Below are 20,781 nucleotides of genomic sequence, written 5' to 3'. Positions count from 1 at the left end.
CAAAATGAGTATGGAATTATGTGAAATATACGTCAAACATGCTGCAGGTGTTTGTGAAGGAGTGTGGTGTGTGCCAATACAAAAGAGTTGCATCGTACTCTCCCGGTGAAGGATGGTGCATCACAGTCACGCTGAACCGTAGTAAGGAAGGGAATAATTGCAGAGGTTAGGGTGGAATCATTGTGGTGGTCATGTATTAGTGTATGATATTGTGTGAAGTGTAGGTGAAATGTGCCATGTATCCTCGTGATGGCATAACTTATGGTGTGTAGCGTAGGTTAGCAATACCTTAGCAGCAGGGGTCCTCAGGAATAGGGACGCCTAGGAATGACGGACGTCATTGAACAGGTACTGTACCTTGGTCTGACATTTAGTGATAAATTATACTTTTTGTAAAATACGTGAACTGTGCCGCGAGCGTTCGTTTAGGTGAGTAGCGTAGGTGAGCGATACTTTAGCGGCAGGTGTGCTGTGAAAGGAGACAATGACACACACACACACACACACTAATGCAGACACTCACAAACACACTACCACACTTACACACATACAAACACAGACACACATACACACAAGGCACCAAGGAGACTAGACGCTCATCACCATCACTCCATAAATGGCCAACTTGGCCAGTGGCATTACCTAAATTAGTATCTTTATATGAGTCAAGCTCTGTATCAGGTTAGACTAAAAAAAAAAAAAAAAAGAAAAAAGAAAAGAAAAGAAGAAGAAGAAGAACAACAACAACAACAACAACAACAACAACAACAAGAACAAGAAGAAGAAGAAGAAGAACAAGAACAAGAACAAGAAGAACAAGAACAAGAAGAAGAACAAGAAGAAGAACAAGAACAAGAAGAAGAAGAAGAACAAGAAGAAGAAGAAGAACAAGAAGAAGAAGAAGAACAAGAAGAAGAACAAGAACAAGAACAAGAAGAAGAAGAACAAGAAGAAGAAGGTTTTAAAGCAAGCTTGTTCAAACAGAAAAGAAAGCAAATTAGAGTAAGAATGCACACAATCAGCTGACCGTTTGTTTTGTCTACAACTGCCCCAGGGAATGTAAGTACCATATGTGCTTTTAGTACTGCAACATGACCACATACTTTAGTAAAGCAAATTTGGAAAAGAAAAGAGATAAAGGTAGAAAGCAGAATGCTGATTTCTACCAAGAACTGGTTGAAATGGAGACTCACAATAAATTGGTTGAATGAGTACACAGGCTGGGGACGGCTTTTCAAAATGAGATTGATGAAATTAAGAAACAGATGCACTTACAAAAGGAAGAAATAGAAAAATTAGGAGAGGAAGTCAACAAGAAAGACATAACCATAGGTGAGCTGACAGTAGAACTGGGTTCACTTAGGAGAAAAATTAGTGAAATGCCAAGTACAGTAGTCAACCACAAGAGTATTATGGAAGAGTTCAAAAATGATACAGAGACAATAAGGCAAGCAAGCAGTCCGATAGACCAGAGCAGTGATATTGAGGAGAAGATAACACAGGTGAATGAAGCTATGCAAAGCTACAAAAATGATGTGGAAACCATTTATGCTGAAATGATGAAAGTAAAGAAAGACTTGGAAACATGGTTGGAAGAAAAAAGCATTAAAAAGGAAGTGAAATGAATAATCCAAAACAATCCTAAGTTAGTCAGAGATTCAGTAGATATTAACAATTCTATAGTAATCACTGGTATAGAAGAGGAAGAAGTAAAAAACAAGATCTCAAGAGACAAAAAGGCGATTGCAAATGTAATGAGTATATTGAAAGAAGTATCAGAGGAAATCTGTACTAATGACATAGAGGAACACAAAAGGTTAGGGAAATACGAGAAAAGCAAGTCAAGACCCCTAAAGGTAACCTTCCAGAGTGTAAACACCGTGGAGGAGATACTAAAAAATGCAAAGAATCTTATGGAAAAAGAGGAATTCAAAAATGTATGTATAAAAAGATGCCTAACACAAGAGGAACTCGAATTACTGAAAGAGAAGAGGGAGGAAGCAAAAACAAAAAATGAGGGAAGATCAGAGGAGGAGAAGAATACATTTTTTTTACAAAGTAATAGAATTGCAGGTACGAAAGTGGTACATAAACAGGAGGGAATAAAAAGGAGGAAGGTAGTAGAACCAAGTCATGACAAGTATATAAACAAGATGATTAAGTTGCTGTACTCAAATGTGGATGGAATGGTATATAAATTATTAGAGATGAATGATTATGTTGAAGAAAATGAACCACATATAATATGCATATCTGAAACAAAATTAACACCAAGGCAATCAATGACATCCTAAACTTAGAGGAATATAATATATGGAGAAGAGATAGGAACTTAAAAAAGGGAGGAAAAATTATAATATTAACTTAGAAAAATCTTAAAGTCAAAGAAACAGAACTAGATATACCCTCACAAGTAGAACTGATTGCAGTAGAGATCAATACAACTGAAAGGAAAGTAATTGTAGCCAATTTGTACATGCCACCCAAGTCAAACAAATAGGAAAGAGACGAGTATGAGGACCTGGCAGAGAATACAATTCAGAGTTTAAGATCATTACTACATAAAATGGATGAGAAATTGGAAAGAATTATACTAACTGGAGATTTTAATACAAATATAAATTGGAATACTCTAGATAAAAGCCAAGAAAGCTGCTAGGGGCAAAAAGCTCCTGGATCTCGTGCAAGAGTTTTTCCTAACGCAACATGTATGGAAAAGCACCAGAAAAAGAGGACTCGATGTACCCTCAATGATAGACCTCATATTTACTAGGCAAGAAAACGATACCACCCTCCATTCGGCAAAAGCGACCGTGCAGTACTAAATTGCAACTTCAGGATAGCATATGACATAGTTAACAGCAATGAAAGTTACAAAAAGAGTCTAACTTTTAAAAGGGAAACTATCATGACCTAAAGAAGTACTTCTCAGAAACTGATTGGGGAAATAAGCTTAGAGGACAAGATTTAAATGCTATATAAAAAAAAATTCTGTGAACTTGATGAAATAGGAGTCCAGAAGTACATCCCAAAGCACAAAGAAGCAGAAAAGAAAATAAAGAAATGGTTCAATACAAAATGTAAAAAATCAAAAGAAAAAAGAGATTCGTTGCGGAATAGATACACAAGACACAATAGTCTATCTATCTATAGCCCGACGTTCTAATCCCGCAAAGGGTGGCCGCAGACAAAATGCCTCCAAGTCTCTCTGTCACCCACCATTTGACTGTCCTCCCTCCAACTCACCCCCCCCTCCCTCATATACCTCTCTACTCCATCCCTCCACCTCATCCTCGGTGTACCCCTCCCTCCACCTCACCTACATACACCCTCTTAGTCAGTTTTTCATTCTCCATTCTCTTCACATGTCCAAACCACCTCAGTGTATTTTTCTTAATCTTCTCAACCACATCCACATCCACCCCACAAGGTTCCTTCACTTCTTCATTCATCAACCTGTCCCTCCACATTACTCCACATGCTCCTCTCAAGTAACTCATTTCCACTGCTCTCACTCTTGACTTGTTCCCCTCTTGCAAGGTCCATGCCTCACTTCCATACGTCAGGGTAGGGATCACCATATTATCATGCAGTGACTTCTTAACTTCCATACTCACCTCCCTATTTCTCATCACTGCTTTCAGTGTACCAACAACCTTCCTTCCCTGCTGTACCCTTTAACGCACTTCATCCCCCAAAGTTCCATCCTTACTCATCACACTACCCAAGTACTTGAATGCACTCACATTCTCCAAATCCTCACCATCCAACCTCACTGCACACTCTGTGACTTCATTCCTCCCAAACACCATAACTTTACTTTTGTTTACGTTAACTTTCAGATTCCTCCTCCTACACACTGTCTAAAATTCATTCACCAAACCTTGCAACTCCCATTCATCTTCACTCAACAATACTGTATCATCAGCAAACAACAACACCAGAATCTTCCAAATCTCACCCTCATTCATTAGAGCCACCCCCACATCCACTGCCTTACCTTGCACCTCCTTTACAACCCCATCCATGTATATATTAAACAGCCATGGAGACATCACACAACCCTGTTTCAGTCCCATATTGAGATCAAAGAACTCACTCAGCTCACCATCCACTTGCACCGTAGCCTTAGCTCCTTCGTACATATTCTTCACAGCATTCAACAATTTCCCCTCCACTCCATATATTCTTAATATCTTCCACATACCTTGCCTATCTATTCTGTCATAAGCTTCCTCCATGTCCATGAAGGCAGCATACACGTTCCTTCCCTTCTCTAGATACTTCTCCACTAAACATCTTAAAACAAATATCTGATCTACACACCCTTTTCCCTTCCTAAATCCCCCTTGTTCTTCTCCAACTAGCTCGTATGTCATATGCCTAACCCTATCAATGAGTATTCTACCATATATTTTACCAGTCACACTAAGAAGGCAAATACCCCTATGGTTACCACATATTTCTCGCTCCCCTTTTCCTTTGTATAAAGGAACAATTATACCTGATTTCCAGTCCTCTGGAACCCTTCCCTCTTCCCAAGCCAAACTACACAACTTCCATATCCACTCCACAACAATCTCATCCCCATACCTAAGCATTTCACCACACACTCCATCGATTCCTGGGGCCTTTCCCAACTTAATCTTCTTCATCGCTTCCACTACTTCCGCCCTACTGATCTCTTCCTCCCTCCTCTCATCTCTTCTTCCCCCAGCCATTCCCCAACCACTTATACTCGCAATGATCTGACTCTCTACATTCAACAAATCCTCAAAGTGCTCCTTCCATCTCCTCAATTTCTCTCTCTTCTCCACCAACAATCTATTATTCCTATCTTTCACTCCCCTACTATTTCCCCTTTCACACTCCCTTACTTTCTTTACCTCCTTCCAAAACAATTTCTTAATCTCCCTCCATTTCACACTCAGATTCCTCCCAAACTCTTCATCCACTTTCTTCTTACTCTCCTTCACCAGTCTCTTAAACTCCCTTCTCCTGCTCACATATATCTCTCTCTTCTCTCTCTCATCTCCCCTACCTCTACTTGCTAACCATTCACTATATGCCTTCTTCTTTTGTTCCACAGCTCATTTCACCTCATCATTCCACCATGCTGTCCCTTGCACACCCTTGCATCTCCTCCTCACTCCACAAACCGCCTCACACGCTGCGCCTATCTCTTCTGTGAATATCTTACATACGTCTTCCACCCCTTCCATCTGCTCTAGCTCATACCTTCCCAATCTTTCTTCCACTATGCTCTTGTACTCTGTCATTTTCTCACTATCTTGCAATTTCTCCACTCTTCTCACAGGAGCTGCTTCCTCCTATCTTCCCCTTCGTCTCCTCAACCACTTTCTTTGCAGCTCTACCTTGGCCATCACTAAGTGATGGTCCGAGACTCCATTCCCCCACCCTCTCCACACTCTTGCATCCAACACTTGTCTTCTCATTCGTTCATCCACAAACATGCTATAGTGAAAGGGTATATAATAATTACAAACAGGCAAGAAACGATTATACAAGAATAAGGAGGGAAGCCCAAAAACAGTTTGAGGAGGATATCATAAATAAAAGTAGTGATCAACCGAAGCTATTTTACAGCTACATCAGAATCAAAACCAAAGTAAAAGATAAAATACAATCCACTATGGACAAGGGAATCACCTATACACAAGAGAAGGATATTTGTGAAGCACTAAACAAGAAATTCCAATCAGTTTTTACAGAGGAAAAAAAATTTGAGAGGAATTATGTGGAACATGCATGCCCACACATACTACCAGATATACAAACATTAGAATAAGTAATACAGGAGAAGCTAAGTAAATTAGACAAAGGAAAAGCAAATGGTCCTGATAAAATTTCATGTTGGTTACTACGTGAATGTGCAAAGGAGTTAAGTAAACCATTATTTTTAATTTTCAAGAAATCCTTGAGTCAAGGTAAACTACCTGATATTTGGAAGAGAGCACACATTTTGTTCCCTTATTCAAGAAAGGAAATAGACAAAATCCACTCAATTACCGACCAGTATCACTAACCAGTGTTGTAAGCAGAGGTATTAGAAAAGCTTATAAGAAAAGCTTGGGTAAATCATCTAAAAGAACACAATATAATAACAGAAAGACAGTTTGGTTTCAGAAAAGGAAAATCATGTGTTACTAATCTGTTACTATGACAGAGTAACAGACCCATTACAGGAAAGAGAAGGGATGGGTGGACAGTATCTATTTAGATTTCAAGAAAGCATTTGACACAGTACCACACCAAAAACTTTTATGGAAACTGTACCATCAAGGAGAAATTCGAGGCAAACTGTATTGTTGGATGCAAGATTTTCTCATAAGAAGAGAAATGAGAAAAGTACTAAGGGGAAATTACTCATCATGGAAATAAGTGACTAGTGGAGTACCACAGGGCTCAGTGCTGGCACCAATCATGTTTTTAGTGTATATAAATGATATAGACAGTAACACTGGAAATGAAAGCTATTTAAATATGTTTACAGATGATGCAAAAATACAAAGGAGAATTACTAACACAGACTCTTGTAAAGAGCTACAAGAAGAATTAAATAAACTTCATGAATGGAGTAATACATGGCAAATGGAATTCAATGTAGACAAGTGTCATGTAATCAAGTTTTGTAAAAGTGGACAAAGACCTGATTGGGATTATACGTTAGGAAATATAACCCTACACACATCAGAAAGAGAGAAGGACCTACATGTGATTATCAATAACCACATCAGTGAGAAAGTATGGAACATGTATACACTGCTTGCAAATATGAGAATAGCATTCACATACATATATGAAGACATGCTAAGAAAGATAATAACATCATTCATCAGACCAACCCTGGAGTATGCATCAGTAGTCTGGAGTCCTCATCTCAAAAAACACATAGACAAGATTGAAAAAGTTCAAAGGGCCACTACAAGATGGGTACCAAGCTTAAGGGATCTAAGCTACGAAGAAAGACTAAATAAACTGAATCTACCAACACTACAGGAGAGAAGGAAAAGAGGTGACATGATTATGTTATATAAATGCATATCAGGGAAGGAGAAAATAGACATAAATGATTACTTAACCTATGGGGAAGTATCAGCAAGAGGACACTGCAAAAATCTGCATAAGAAGAGAGGTGATAAAGACATAAGGAAATATAGTTTCCCAAATAGAGCAATTGATCAATGGAATGCACTACCGAATGAAACAGTGTGTGCCAAAACAATTCACAATTTTAAGGATATGTACGATAAATATGGTTTAAGACACAGGACAGTACGAGCTTGACTCATTCCTGTAAAGATACAATTAGGTAAGACACACACTAACACAGACATTCAAACACACTCACACACACACTTACACACACACTAACACAGACACACACACACACACACACACACACACACTACATACCTCCTCATCTTCCAATCCCAGAAGGTCCTACAACTCCATCAACACCCCTGGAGGAAGTGAGTTCTCCAAATTTTGTTGATATGTTTCGTTCATTCATTCATTGCCAGACGCCATGTATCCCAAATAGGGTGGCCAAGGGCTTAGAGTTAATTGTTTTACAGGGAGGGGCACTAATCCTCCACCAACCCCACTTGACACGTAGGGATGCCAACAGCATCTGGTGTTCCCAGGCAGTCACCCATCCAAGTACTAACCAGACCCAACGTTGTTGATATGTATATTGACTTATTATCATTACCCCTATAATTTTCAAGCAAATAACCGTCTTCTCCTACATATTACACATATGACAGAAAGTAAAGCTTTATTAGTAGTAACTTGGAAAAAGTAGTGTTCATGTGTAGTAGGTTACAACCATAAAAAAGAACCTTGAAAGATGTTAGCCTGTACATAAAAAAAAGAAAAAAAAAAAGCTTTGGGAGCACAGTCTTTAGGCAAAGGGGGAGAAAACACTTTTTTTTCGCTTGTGGTAAATGTAAGTACCGACCGGAAGAATAATCTACCTTTGTTGTCCTATTACTCGAAAACTATTGGGCGTATCGACTTCCTGTAAGAACCTTGATAAAGAGCAGTAAATTCTACGTATGTTCATTTGCAGAATATAAGCCTTTGGGAGCATTTTCTGTTGGAAAAGTTGGGAGAAGAAACTTTTTTTTTTTCCTCGCTAGCGGTAAAGTCAGAAGCGCTCGGAGATGTATCTCACTTTGTCGGCCAATTACTCGAACAGTAATGGACGTATCGATTTCCTGTATGAACCATGATAAAGAGCAGTAAATTTTACGTATGTACAAGACATAACAATATAATATCTATGATAAGAATTCGTTGTTATGTAGACAGGAATATTGCGTATGCTATGCGCACATCATGAAAGTGACATACGGACGTGAGTTCCCAGTCATTTTTGGCGATTTGCTCAAAAACTATGAGGCGTATCGAAACCACTTGTAACTCCTTAGAAAGATGGTGAAATTCGGCATAATATTATGCAATAAAAACATAACGTGTGAGAAAACTTCTGAGTTAGAGCTCCTTAAAAATTTTTTTAAAAAATGGCATTCAGTTTTTGGCTATTTTCTCGAAAACTACACATCGTACCACAACCAGGTTTGTCTCTTTAGAAAGCTGATGAAATTCTCTATCAAAACTTCTAATAACATTTTCCTGTATGATGGAAAACATTCTAATGGTGATGTTGGGAAGTGAACATGAAGTAGAGAAATGTTTATTCACAGTCGCCTAATGTTGTTTTATTCGTGTTTTCCTTTTTTTGTTGGTGCTTATCAGCTAGAACAAACATCAACGAATAAGATGATACAGGTTTTATGGCAGTATATTGATGTTTGGTTGCTGAAAATAAGGAAAGAATATGTGTTACTTGCCGTGCGAGGGCAGCAGGGCCGGGCGGCATCGCAGAAAAAAATAGTGCCCCAGAAAACTTACTGAAACTTATCGTGCGCGAGAGGGTTAATAGAAAATCAGGATTCAGGACAAAAATTTCTTAAAGTTGGCAAAGTGTTTTGCCTCTAGCCTAACAACTTGCCTTGACTGACTTTTGTTTTGTATAAATATGACGTTACAAAGCAGACATTTTTCTGTACTCAAAATATTTATGAAAAGTCTGTCAAGGTGTGCTGACAATCTGAGGGGGAAATATCTGCTAACAATGGCACATTTTAGCTCTGAAATCTTATTTTAAAATTAAGTTATACAGTAATCCCTCCACTATCCGATGTAATAGAGTCAAAGGCATATCCTGAAAGTGGGTAAGTCCGGAAAGTGGGTCTGTCCAGATAGTGGGCCCGTTACTCCTGGACTGGTACTTATAGACCCTAACCCAGCCTAACTTTGAAAGCTACCTATATAACTCCCTACTGGACATGCATAGCACCTGTGTAAGACCCCATTCACACCAATAATGGACATAAAGCATGAAATAAATGAAAAGAAACAAGAGAATGAGGAAAATATTTAGCAGCGTATGGGGTACTTACAGCACATCTGTGGCCACCTCCTCTAAGGCTCTAGCAGTAGTGATAATGCTCTTGAAGCATGTGCAGCAATCCAGTGTTGCGCTACACTTAATTCTTTGCACTGTGAGTTATAATTGTGTAACATTGCACATTCTGTTCTTAATTGCGTCATGCCAGTTTCAACCACCACTTTGCACTCCACACTTAATCTTTTGCACTCTAAATTCTAATTTCTTAACACTGCACAACACTGTAAATTCCCATGTGGTCTAGTAGCGAGGTACTGCAGTTTATTCACTGTTTATTTACAAAAACAATCACGTGCGGCATCCATTGCGATGTACATCTACTCTCGACGGTGGTTAGGTGGTAACTGGGGAGGAGGGAGGAAGGAAGGGGTGAAGGGGCCGTGCATAAACAACAGCTGTTCGGTGCCGCGCACCAATTTCAAATTACAGGTGGGGAAAAATTCGGATCTAGAGGGTATTTTTTTCTTTTTTTGGCCATTTTGGGGTTCCAAAGGTCCAGGCCCACAGGGATTACTGTATTAACCCGTTAACAGCTCTATACAGCCTGGGCTGTTCTGAGAGCGACTGCTCAATACAGCCCTGGCTGTGCAGGTGAATTTCGAATATAGTGCCATGGTGACCAAGGCCGACCCATGCATGCATGTTTGAGCCTTCAAAACCAAAACCAAAACCGAAAAAGAAAACAAAAACCATACATTCCAATGGGGAATAAGACACTTCGATGTTAATCCATGGCTTTACCAAGGTAAACACTGAGCTAATATTTCATTACTATATACTTTGGCATGTGTTCTCTCAATTCCTAAGACAAAATTTGGCCTTTGGGAAATTTCATTCTTTCCCCTATGTCTGCACACCACGGACACCTCCAAAAAACCGTCAAGTGCAGTTAACGGGTTAAGTATAACTTTTTAATGGACTTCAGATAATTAGCTGTGTTTGAGCCACTGTGGTGAAAAAAATTAAAATATTTTCCAGTGAAAAGTGCCGATTTGGTATTTAGTTGCACCAGTCAGGTGAAATAAGTGAGTAGGAATGGATCCCAATGACTTTGTAAGAAAATATATATTTTTCATTACTTATGAATTGTATTGTATTCAAGCCTTCTTTAAATTTTACCGTGTTATGCAATAAACTATTTATAGTGGCATTTGAGAAAGATAAAGAGAAAATGGGATATTGGCACGAGTTAGAAATGGCGGGGTGAAGCAGGTTGGTGGCCAAGATGCATTTCATGTATGTGAATATCTTCTTATGTGTGTTACAAATGGCCTTTATCGAGTCAAAACCTTGCTAAAATTATACTGTGTTGTGATGCAGACTGCTTATAGTTTTATATGAGAGAATAATGGCTGGACTTTTGTGAGAATCCCGGATTTGTACGGGCATTTGATAATATTGTCCGGCCTCAGCCTGTGTCCGGGAAATCCGAAACCCGGGAAATAGGGGTACAGGAAATCATGGGTCGAGTGTACTGTGGTCCAACATTGAAAATAACTGTCCTACACTGTAGCAAAAAATTCTGCCTACATAATGAAAGAGCTAAGCATATGTCTAGATGCAAAATTTCATGAGCTTTCACATGGTGTTGCCAGAATTCTGATACGACCAATAGTTTTTTATTTAATCGTCAAAAATTGCACCCCCCCACCTCCCCCGAATCGAAAACCAAGAGAATGCCGACTATTTGAGAGTGTTTGCCTGGAAATAGACACCCTCCCCTTTGATGCAACAAATATTGATGCATTTCATGCTAAAACAATTATTTGTGAATATTTTTGTCCAGAATTGCCTAATCAGCATCTCTTCAACACCGACAAGTGTGTCATAGTCCTTCATCAGTTCCTCTTCAGACTAACACCGTTTTGACTTGTTTTGAGCCATAGTGCACGAAGGGGTTAACGTTGTACCAACACACAGTATACCTCTTTAATTATTATTGTAGCGATTCATCTCATACTCAGGAATTGTAAAACGAGGTTGCACTGTACAGACATATTCAAAGAACATATGTAGACAGGGTATCAGAAAGGTCACTGAAAGTAATACTAAGGATAATAATGGAAGAGGCAGACTTATGTGGCATTAGTGAAGCGTGCAGTATACTGGTGAATGAGAAGGATGAGAAATGAGAGTCTGAGAATATTGATGAAACCTGGAGGGAGAAGGAGGGCTTGAAAAATTGAGAGGTATATAGGGATAAAGCAACCTTAAGGTAGTTCTGTCATGCGCATTCCCTGATACACTAACTCTCTCCTTGTTCATATCTACACACAGCCAACTCTAAGCCTACGACATCCTGTGGGCTACCTCTTGACACTACTGCACTTCTTGTGCACCCCCATCTATTGCAAACATTACATAAGCTCAAACTGCTCCTACCACTCTTCTAATATACAAAATATGGTCCATTTGGTCACATAGTTTCTGCTACCACACTGCCATCCAGCTGAGTGATCATCACTTCTGTTTTATCCACATTCATTCTCACATCTTGTGGTTCCATTTTCTCTCTCCAACTCCTACCACATTTTTAACTGTTCTTCATTAATACTGATCCAGATATACAACATGGCTATCCAACCAGATAACTGAATTATTATTTGTTGTTGTTCTATCAGATAACACGGGTTGACCTGATGGGTCATACATTTAATACTTGCAGATACTCAATGCATTATTTGAAAAAGCTAATAAATATTTATGCCAAAACATGATGTATTTCTGGCACTATCAGTGCTTGCCACAAACAAACTGGTAAAAAGATGAACGTTTTGTTTTTTCGTTTTCGTTTCTGAAGGCTCCAACATGCTTGCATGCATCGGCCTTGCTCACCTAATGGTGGCTCTCCATGCTGCATGATCTATTGCAGCCTCTCTGTTCAATCCCTTAACCCTGAGGTCGCACTTAATGACCTCGTCCCACGTCTTTCTCGGTCTACCCCTCACAACCCCACCCCCAATATTAACACTTCTCACCTTCTGCACCCAAGTATCATCCCCCATCCTCTCCACATGCCAAAACCATCTCATTTTACCTCTCCTCATCACAACACCAATACACTCCAGTCCCATCCTACCTCTCAACTCTTCCATCGTAAACCCAGCCCCCCCAGGCCTTGCACGCTGGGACACATTGCACATCCACCTAATCACTGTCATTTCTTTATGTCTGAGCCTGCGAATATCCTCCTCCTTTACTGCCCAGGTTTCATTACCATACAGCATTACACTCCTAACACATGCTGCATACAAAGACCCCTTAGCACGTAGGGAGAGTCCTCACAATGTCAAGAAAAGATGGTTCAGTCTGTGTTGAACAGAGCAGCAGGCTTTCTTTGGCCTCCCCCCAAGAATTCCACCACCTCATTTCTAATCAAGCTGCACTGGCTGCCAGTATTGGCTATTCAAAGTTCTTACGTCTGGCAAACCTAATTAACTTACTGAATTCCCTATTTCCTTTTTCCCTACATGTCAGCAAGTGGGTTGGCGAAGGGTTAGTGCCCCCTCCCCAGAAAACAACTAAAAATAAAAACAAGAAGCCTCAGATCAGAACAGACCAACAGGTGATGGCCAAGGACCGAACAGAGGATATGGTACAGTTGTAACATGGAATGTAATGGATGCAAATGATGAGGTGAATGAGTGAGACAGATTCTCCTGGTGTCTGAGGGTGCAAAAATGGAAATATGTGAATTAACTGAGACTAAATGGAGAGGTGAGAGTGGGAGTATGAATGGGGTATACACACAGAAGTAGGTGAGAACGAGAGGGCAAAACAGGGTGTATGTATTGTTGTGTGCAAGAGATGGAAAGGAGAATGAAAGAGATTATGGATCAGTTGGTTCAAGGATTGTGTGGGTAAGATTGAAAGTAGGAATACAAATGTGGATGACTGCGTGCATGTATGCGCCAACGCAAAATCGTGCAAGCAGAATGAAAGAAAAAGTCTGGGCAAATGTGGAAGCTGCTATGGAAAAGTTTGAGAAGAATGAAAAAGTGTTTTTGACTGAAGATATGAATGGTAATGTCAAGAACATGAAGGTCTGTGGAGTAGTTGGTGAGTGGGATGTGCCTGCAGAAATGGATGAGAACAGAAGTGCTTTAGTGGACATTTGTGCGGTGAGGGGGGTTGGTGATATAATAACTCTTTCGGCACAATATGATCCACAGGTACATGTGGCAAGTGATGAGAAGGGTAGACAGTGAAATGAATGAATGGAAGGCAATGATTAATCATGTGTGTGTGAATGACAGAATGAGAAAGTATGCAATGGATGAAAGAGCATACAGAAATTGGGGGTGCAGACTTATGACCACCACCTGGTGGTTGTGAAAATCTAGGTTCAATGCAGTGGAAGAATAGGAGGAGGGAAGAACAGGAGGTTTAGTCCACACAAGGAGGGTAGAAAGGTTACAAGGGGATAGAGAAAAGGCACAATAAAAGAGAGATGTGAAGGAATGAGTGGAGCAGATGCAGGAGGTGGAAGGAGTGCAAGATATTCACAGAAGAAATCTGTACAGCATTTGAGGTCGAGTGAGGGGTGAAGAGAAGTTGAAAGGGGGTGCAAGGAAAAGCATGGTGGAATGAAGAGGTGAGACAAGCTGTGGTGCAAAAGAAGAAAGTATATAGTGAGTGGATTGGAAGCAAAGGCATGAAGGAAGCTGAGAGATGGAAGAGAGGGTTATATGTAGCAAGGAGGAGAGAAGTGAAAAGATTAGTAAGAGAGAGTAAGAAGAGAGCAGACGAGGGCTTTGGAAGGAAATTGAGTGTAACATGGAGGGAATATAAGACACATTCTGGAAAGAGGTAAAGAGAGAAAGATAGGGTGATAAAGAAGTTAGTAGGGGAGTGAAAGCCAAAATGGTAAGATTGATAGTGGTGAAGAGAGAAAAAGTGAGCAGATGGAGAGAACACTTTAAGGAACTGTTAAACATAGAGAATGGTGATGCGAGTATAAGTGGCTAGGGAAGGACTGGGAGTAGGAAGGTGGTGAGAATGGAGGAAATCAGTAGGACGGAAGTAGTGGAAGCAACGAAGAAAGTCAAAATAGGGAGAGCCCCAGGAATTGATGGAGTGTGTGGTGAAATGCTGAAGATTGGCCTGGGAGGAAGGTAGAGTAGCAGAGGATTGGAAGTCAGGTATAACTGTTCCCCTGTACTGTGGAAAAGGGGAAAAATAAGTGTGTGATAACTACAGAGGCATTTTTCTTAGAGTAATACGAAAAGTATATAGTATGATACTTACTGAGAGAGTCAGGGAAATAACAATGGAATTAGCTGGAGAAGAGCAGGGAGGTTTTAGGAAGGGAAAAGATTGTGTAGATCAGATATTCATCCGTAGGTCTTTAGTGGAAAAGTTTCTAGAGATAGAGAAGTTGTAAGTGGCCTTCATGGATTTGGAGAAAGCATATGAGAGAGTGGACAGGCAAGGAATGTGGAAAGTATTAAGATAATATAAAGTATATGGGAAGCTGCTGAATGCCGTGAAGGGTATGTCTGAGGGTGCTAAGGCTGCAATGCGTGTGGATCGAGACCTGAGTGAATTTTTCTATCTGAATGTTGGACTGCAACAGGTATGTGTCATGTCTCCATGGCTGTTCAATCTGTAGATGGAGTTATTAGAGATACAAGGTAGGGAAGTGAATGCTGAAGCAGCCCTAATGAGAGAGGGCAGCATTTGGAAACTTCCTGTAATGTTGTTTGCAGATAATACTGTATTGTTAAGTGAAGAGGAAGGGGAGCTGCAAGGCTTGGCAAATGAGTTCAGGAGTGTGTGTAAGAAATGGAATCTAAAGGTGAATGTAGGGGAGAGTAAAGTTATTGTCTTCAAGAGAAATGAAGCCACTGAATGTACAGTGAGTCTGGATGATAAGGAAATGGAAAATGTGAGTACATGTAAATACTTAGGGAGTGTGATGAGTAAGGATGGAAGTTTGGAGTATGAAGTGCTTGAAACGGTACAACAAGGAAGAAAAGTTGCTGGCTCTTTGAGTGCTGTGTTAAGAAGTAGGAAAGTGAACATGGAAGTAAAAAAGTTGTTGCACAACAGTATTGTGACACCAACTCTAATGTACAGAAGTGAAGCTTGGATCTTGTTGGATGGACAGAGGTCATGAGTGAGTATGGTGGAAATTAATGATCTGAGAGGAGCATGTGGAGTTAAATACAGAGACAGACTGAAAAATGATGAAGTGAAGGAATGTTGTGGTGTGGATGTGGATGTAATAGAAAGTATATGGAGAAATACACTGGGGTGGTCTGGCCACGTGGAGAGGATGGAGAGCGAAAGAGATGAACAAGGTGAGTGTATGAGAGTGAGGAGGAGGGGAGTGGGAAGAGAAGGGGAGGCCAAGGATAAGGGGATGGAGTGGAGAGGTATATGAGAGAGGGGGGTGTGAACTGGAGGGGTGGGAGGCGGTGAAATGGTGGGGGACAGGGCAACATGGAGGAGATTTGTTTGTGGCCACCTCTTACTGGATTAAGGCATCTGGCAATAAATAGATAGATAGAATTGTTAAAGTTTCTGTCAGCCTGCCCAAGTGTGACGTTATGAAGTGAAGATTCCTTGCACCTCAGTGAACCTGCAACTATTCATCAACTGACTTTATCTGATAGGTCTTTCTCCTATACAGCCTCTAGGTTGCATAATAATGCCATTACTCATAATGCAATGGACTTCTGCTAAATCTTTTAAAGGACAGCTCAAAGCCTTTCTCTTTTCAAGAAGTTATGATTTGGGGAGAGTTGGTATGATGGACAATTAGAGTACTGTATAAGGTTTAACTGGTGCCACTTTTTTGCTGATGAAGTCTTTCTTGTATATGCGTGATGTCATAATTCTTGTAGTTGTAAAAATGTAAAAAAGTGATAAGCACCAGTGACTTCCTTAGGAGGAACTGACATTTTTGAGAAACAAAAGACCAGATGACAATGATGATTAGTTTATTTCATTATTATGAGAATTTTAATCTAACTTCCCAAAATATGCTCATGGTACTATGCTACATTAACCCTCTCGATCTCTTTCGACGCAACCTGTGTCCAACCGCTTCTGAGTACTGTATGACCTCCACGGGCTGGCCCAGACCTTACACGTAATGCACCCCTCACTCAGCGATGTGTGTGACACTGGAAGATGTTTCCATTCAACTTTCTCTCTTGCCCTTATTCATAGTGTTATGAAATTGCTACATGTTATAAATGAATAAATGATCTTCCTATAAAATGAGAGAGAGAGAGAGAGAGAGAGAGAGAGAATAATTTACAGTGTTTAATTGTTCACTCATTTGTTCAATGCTGATTTCTCCCAGGTATATAAACATTTTGTCAATGAAAGCTGCAGAGCATTTAATTACAATGACTTCCTATTAAAAAAAAAAAAAAAAAAAAAAAAAAAAAAAAGAGAGAGAGAGAGAGAGAGAGAGAGAGAGAGATACTTTTGGCCCTATTAGAAAGATTATTATAGCATATGGAACAGAAATACAGTATATTACAGTCACTGACCGCACCCGGCTGCTCTAGTAGCAGCTGGCTCAACACTGTAAAATGTTTCCAATCATTTCATTCCCTTGCTCTTATTTGTAATCATTTCATTCCCTTGCTCTTATTTGTAATGGTATTGTTATGAAATTACTACATGTTATAAGGGAACAAATGATCTTCCAAACGAAAGAAGAAAAAAGAAAAGAAAAAAGATATTACCTTTTTTTTTTTTGGTTCACTCATTTATTCAATGCTGATTTTTTAGATATATAAACATTTTGTCAATGCTTAATCAATGCTCTACAACTTTCTCTCAACAAGCACTGACAAAATGTTTATATATATCTGCGAGAAATCGGTGCTGAATAAATAAGTGAATAACAAAATATGGTAATTTATTTTCTTTCTCTCTCTCTCTCTCTCTCTCTTTTTTTTTTGTGGTAGGTGGGGGCGCTCACCAACTATTCACTCAGTGTAGTGCTGCTCTTGGGTGTCTGCCTTTTCCTCTCCTCCATCCTTCTTTTTTTCCATCCTCTTCTGTCTTTCTTTCCTTCATTCTTTCCTCGTCCTTCAGCCTACAGGTGACTTTATATTCCCTCTTCTGTCTATCTTTCCTTCATTCTTTCCTCTTCCTTCTGCCTGTGGGTGGCTCTACACTGAGTGACAAGCCAAATGGTTTCCTGTACAGCAGAAAACCATTAACTATGCTGGGTGGTAACCATATAACCAAATTATGGCACCTGGTGATTTAGTGGGTAATTACAGGGCTCCAATCGGACTGAACCAGTGAAGGTTTATATCCAAGGGGTGGTTGGAGTTTATCGCTCACATAATGCCACTCAGGGATGGGTGAGGCTGGTCACTCTCAACTTAAATGTCAGGACCAACTTGCTTAGCTCTGGGCTCCTACGCTCCTCGTGGGTTAACGTAGGACTGGATGATAATGATGATGATGATTTTCTTTTTCTTTTTTTTCTTTTTTCATTCATTAGGAAGATATTTATATAGTTATAAACAGAGGCAGGGGAGAAAGTTGAATGACGCAACTGAAAATCATGGCAAAAAAATACTGCAACCTACATGGTTGGGCGCAACCTGAGTCGAAAAAGTGTGAGTGGTTGGATTTCACTTGGATGCAACCTGCGTTGAAAAAAAAGAGAGCGGTTGGATTTTTTACCGAGCCCTCGTGTTTGAGAGGGTTAATTCTCACGACACACTAGAACAGAATGCTTCATAAATATGATACAGGGTTTTTACTAAAAATGCCAATAGTTTGGTGAATAAAGTTACATCATGGATGACTGTTCAGTATCTGATAATAACGAATGTTAGTGGCTTCACATACCAAAGGAATGATCACAAGAAGTGTAAAAACTATAATGAAATCTAAGAAACTAATCCTCAGGAGCTGAATATACCAAAACATTCATCCTAGCAGACTATGATAGAAAAAACAGATAAAGGGATCATCACTCAGTCAAATATCCTTAGATAAGTGTATGAAACAATACCAGATACCAAGCAGTAAAGTATGGATGACAATACAGAGCCAGCTCTAACTTATCATTAAGGTAAAATACTTATAATGTAACCTGCAAGCTAATTCTCTTATGGATATAGGCAATAAGCTTCACAAATGAGTTAACAGCATAAAGGATGGGACGTTTTGAAATGAAGTTGGAAAAGTAACCTGTTGAGAGGTATAAGATAATACTTTTGGACAGAACATAATAGGATGTACGGTATACACAAAATTATACCATAATACTGGACTGTTAGTTGGCAAAGTAACAAGTACAGTATAATCTATTCCATGAAACAAGGCCTAAGTAGCCGTATTAAGGGATACCAGATTTTTAAAGGTGACACTTGGAAATAATTTAATGTGAGAATAAGTCAAAAGTAGTTCACATGTACAGCAGAAAAGCATAAGTATCAGAGGGAAACACATCAATGGTGAGTTATGAAAACATAAATGCAATATAAAGTCACAGACGTCTAAGAACATGAGCTCACCTCCTTGCCATCCTCTGTGTCCTCCTCATCACGGAACTTGACAACCGAGACACGTGATTCCTCATGAGGGTCGTTGGGATCCCAGGAGTCGGAGTCATCACGGCCCCACTCGTTAGCTGCGGGGCCCAGGAGCGCAGTCAGATTATCCGTGCTCAGGTCACCAGTGCGGTACAGCCTGCCCTCGCTACCACAGAGCTCTATGAACGGAACAAGGGGACGCGACGTGCTGACTCCACACGCCGAGGCTCTTGCAATACACACATCCATACTTACGCACACATACATAAGATACTAACTCAATTACAATTACTGTACTGTACTGCTAGCTGAGTACAGAGCACTGAAATAATGTTTATATACTGTAGATATGATATTCTTTACTGATTCTAGGAGAGTACTACCGTACACAATTTATACTTCTTTACATGGCTAAGCAAAAATATACTATAGGTGTCCTAAGAAATGCATCATCATCCTAACCATGCTTTCTACTATTATAAATGTGGTGGGTATAAGCTGGAAACTATAAAATGAGAGAAGAAAAGGAGACTCTACTGACACGAGAACCCCTAGAAATGCACTACACAACTACTCACCTACCATTCAAGCCACTAAATTCTCAGTTCCACCTCATAGGTGGACCTATCAACACTTAAGTACTTCTACCTATTTTAACTTTTGCAACATCGGTACAGAAGGTAGAGCAAAACCACTCTATTTATTAAAAAAAAAATATACTATATATATACTGTATGATGATGATTATATATATACTGTATATACTGTATATATATATATATATATATATATATATATATATATATATGTATATATCTCATCTCTCTCTCATCAGCCGTTTGAATGTCCACTGCAGGACCAGCCTATCCCAACCGAAGCGGGGACGATACAGCCAATGTATCTCTACCAAGTGGCTTAGGCTGTCTAGCAGAGATTGTATGTTGGGTGAGAAGCGCTTGTAAGTGTAATTGTAGTATTGGAGTGGCTTTGGATGTGGGTGTAGTCTGTGAACCAAGTGTAATCAGCCCGCACAAGCCGACTGGGTGCAAGCATACTTTATAGTATGCGACACTGTTTCAACCACAGCACCCCTGATGTCCGCCAATGCAGTACGAGGACAGAATAATGCTCCCAAAGTTTATGACCCTGGTGGGGCACGAACCCTCGTTCTTCAGTGTACAAAAACACACACTTTACCACTGTACCACAAAGGCTCCATACATATACTGAATACATATACAGTAATCCCTGTCCTTTCTGGATGCCCACTTTCTGGACATCCCCACATACTAGATATTGTGGGCCTGGACCTTCGGAACCCAAAAATGGCCATAAAAAGAAAAAAATCCCAAAAAAATCCGAATTTTTTCCCACCCGTAATTTGAAACTGCCGCGAGGCACTGAACAGCTGTTACATCACGAACCCTCACCCCTTCCTTCCTCCCCCCCCCCTCCCCTGTCAGGGCTGCCATTTGGTATTTTTCATTACCAAATGCGGGCCAATTTGGTCATGAAATATTCGTTTGGTAATTAATGAATCAGAGTAATGCATAATCAAATGGATTTTTCACATGTATGAGGATACACAGGATGGAGATGGTGGATTGTTTGCTCTCTCTGATTAATCTGCTAACGTACATAGCGTGAAAATAATCAACATGCTGTTAATTATAAGAGTGATTACATGTATTTCCACTTGTATATATAATTAGTGAAGAATAAATGTTAGCTTTATGAATTTGGTAATGAAGAGTTAAATTTGGT

At 39.8% G+C, this 20,781-nt stretch overlaps 1 protein-coding gene across 8 annotated transcripts in view; it reads right to left on the bottom strand.

The window, feature by feature from the left end:
- LOC145399810 (protein lap4-like) overlaps nucleotides 1-20,781 on the bottom strand; it is a 1,200,472-nt gene that overhangs the window by 785,329 nt on the left and 394,362 nt on the right. For all 8 annotated transcript variants that reach the window (XM_080272363.1, XM_080272366.1, XM_080272368.1 and 5 more), the window contains exon 11: nucleotides 19,000-19,115. In XM_080272363.1, coding sequence (XP_080128489.1) covers nucleotides 19,000-19,115 — 116 coding nt within the window. The remainder of the gene's footprint in view (nucleotides 1-18,999; nucleotides 19,116-20,781) is intronic.

Source organism: Coenobita brevimanus, chromosome 50 (genome assembly GCF_032717465.1).
Source record: "Coenobita brevimanus isolate Jiangsu-jjx chromosome 50, ASM3271746v2, whole genome shotgun sequence".
Lineage (NCBI taxonomy): Eukaryota > Metazoa > Arthropoda > Malacostraca > Decapoda > Coenobitidae > Coenobita > Coenobita brevimanus.
This window is presented reverse-complemented; position numbering and strand designations above follow the sequence as displayed.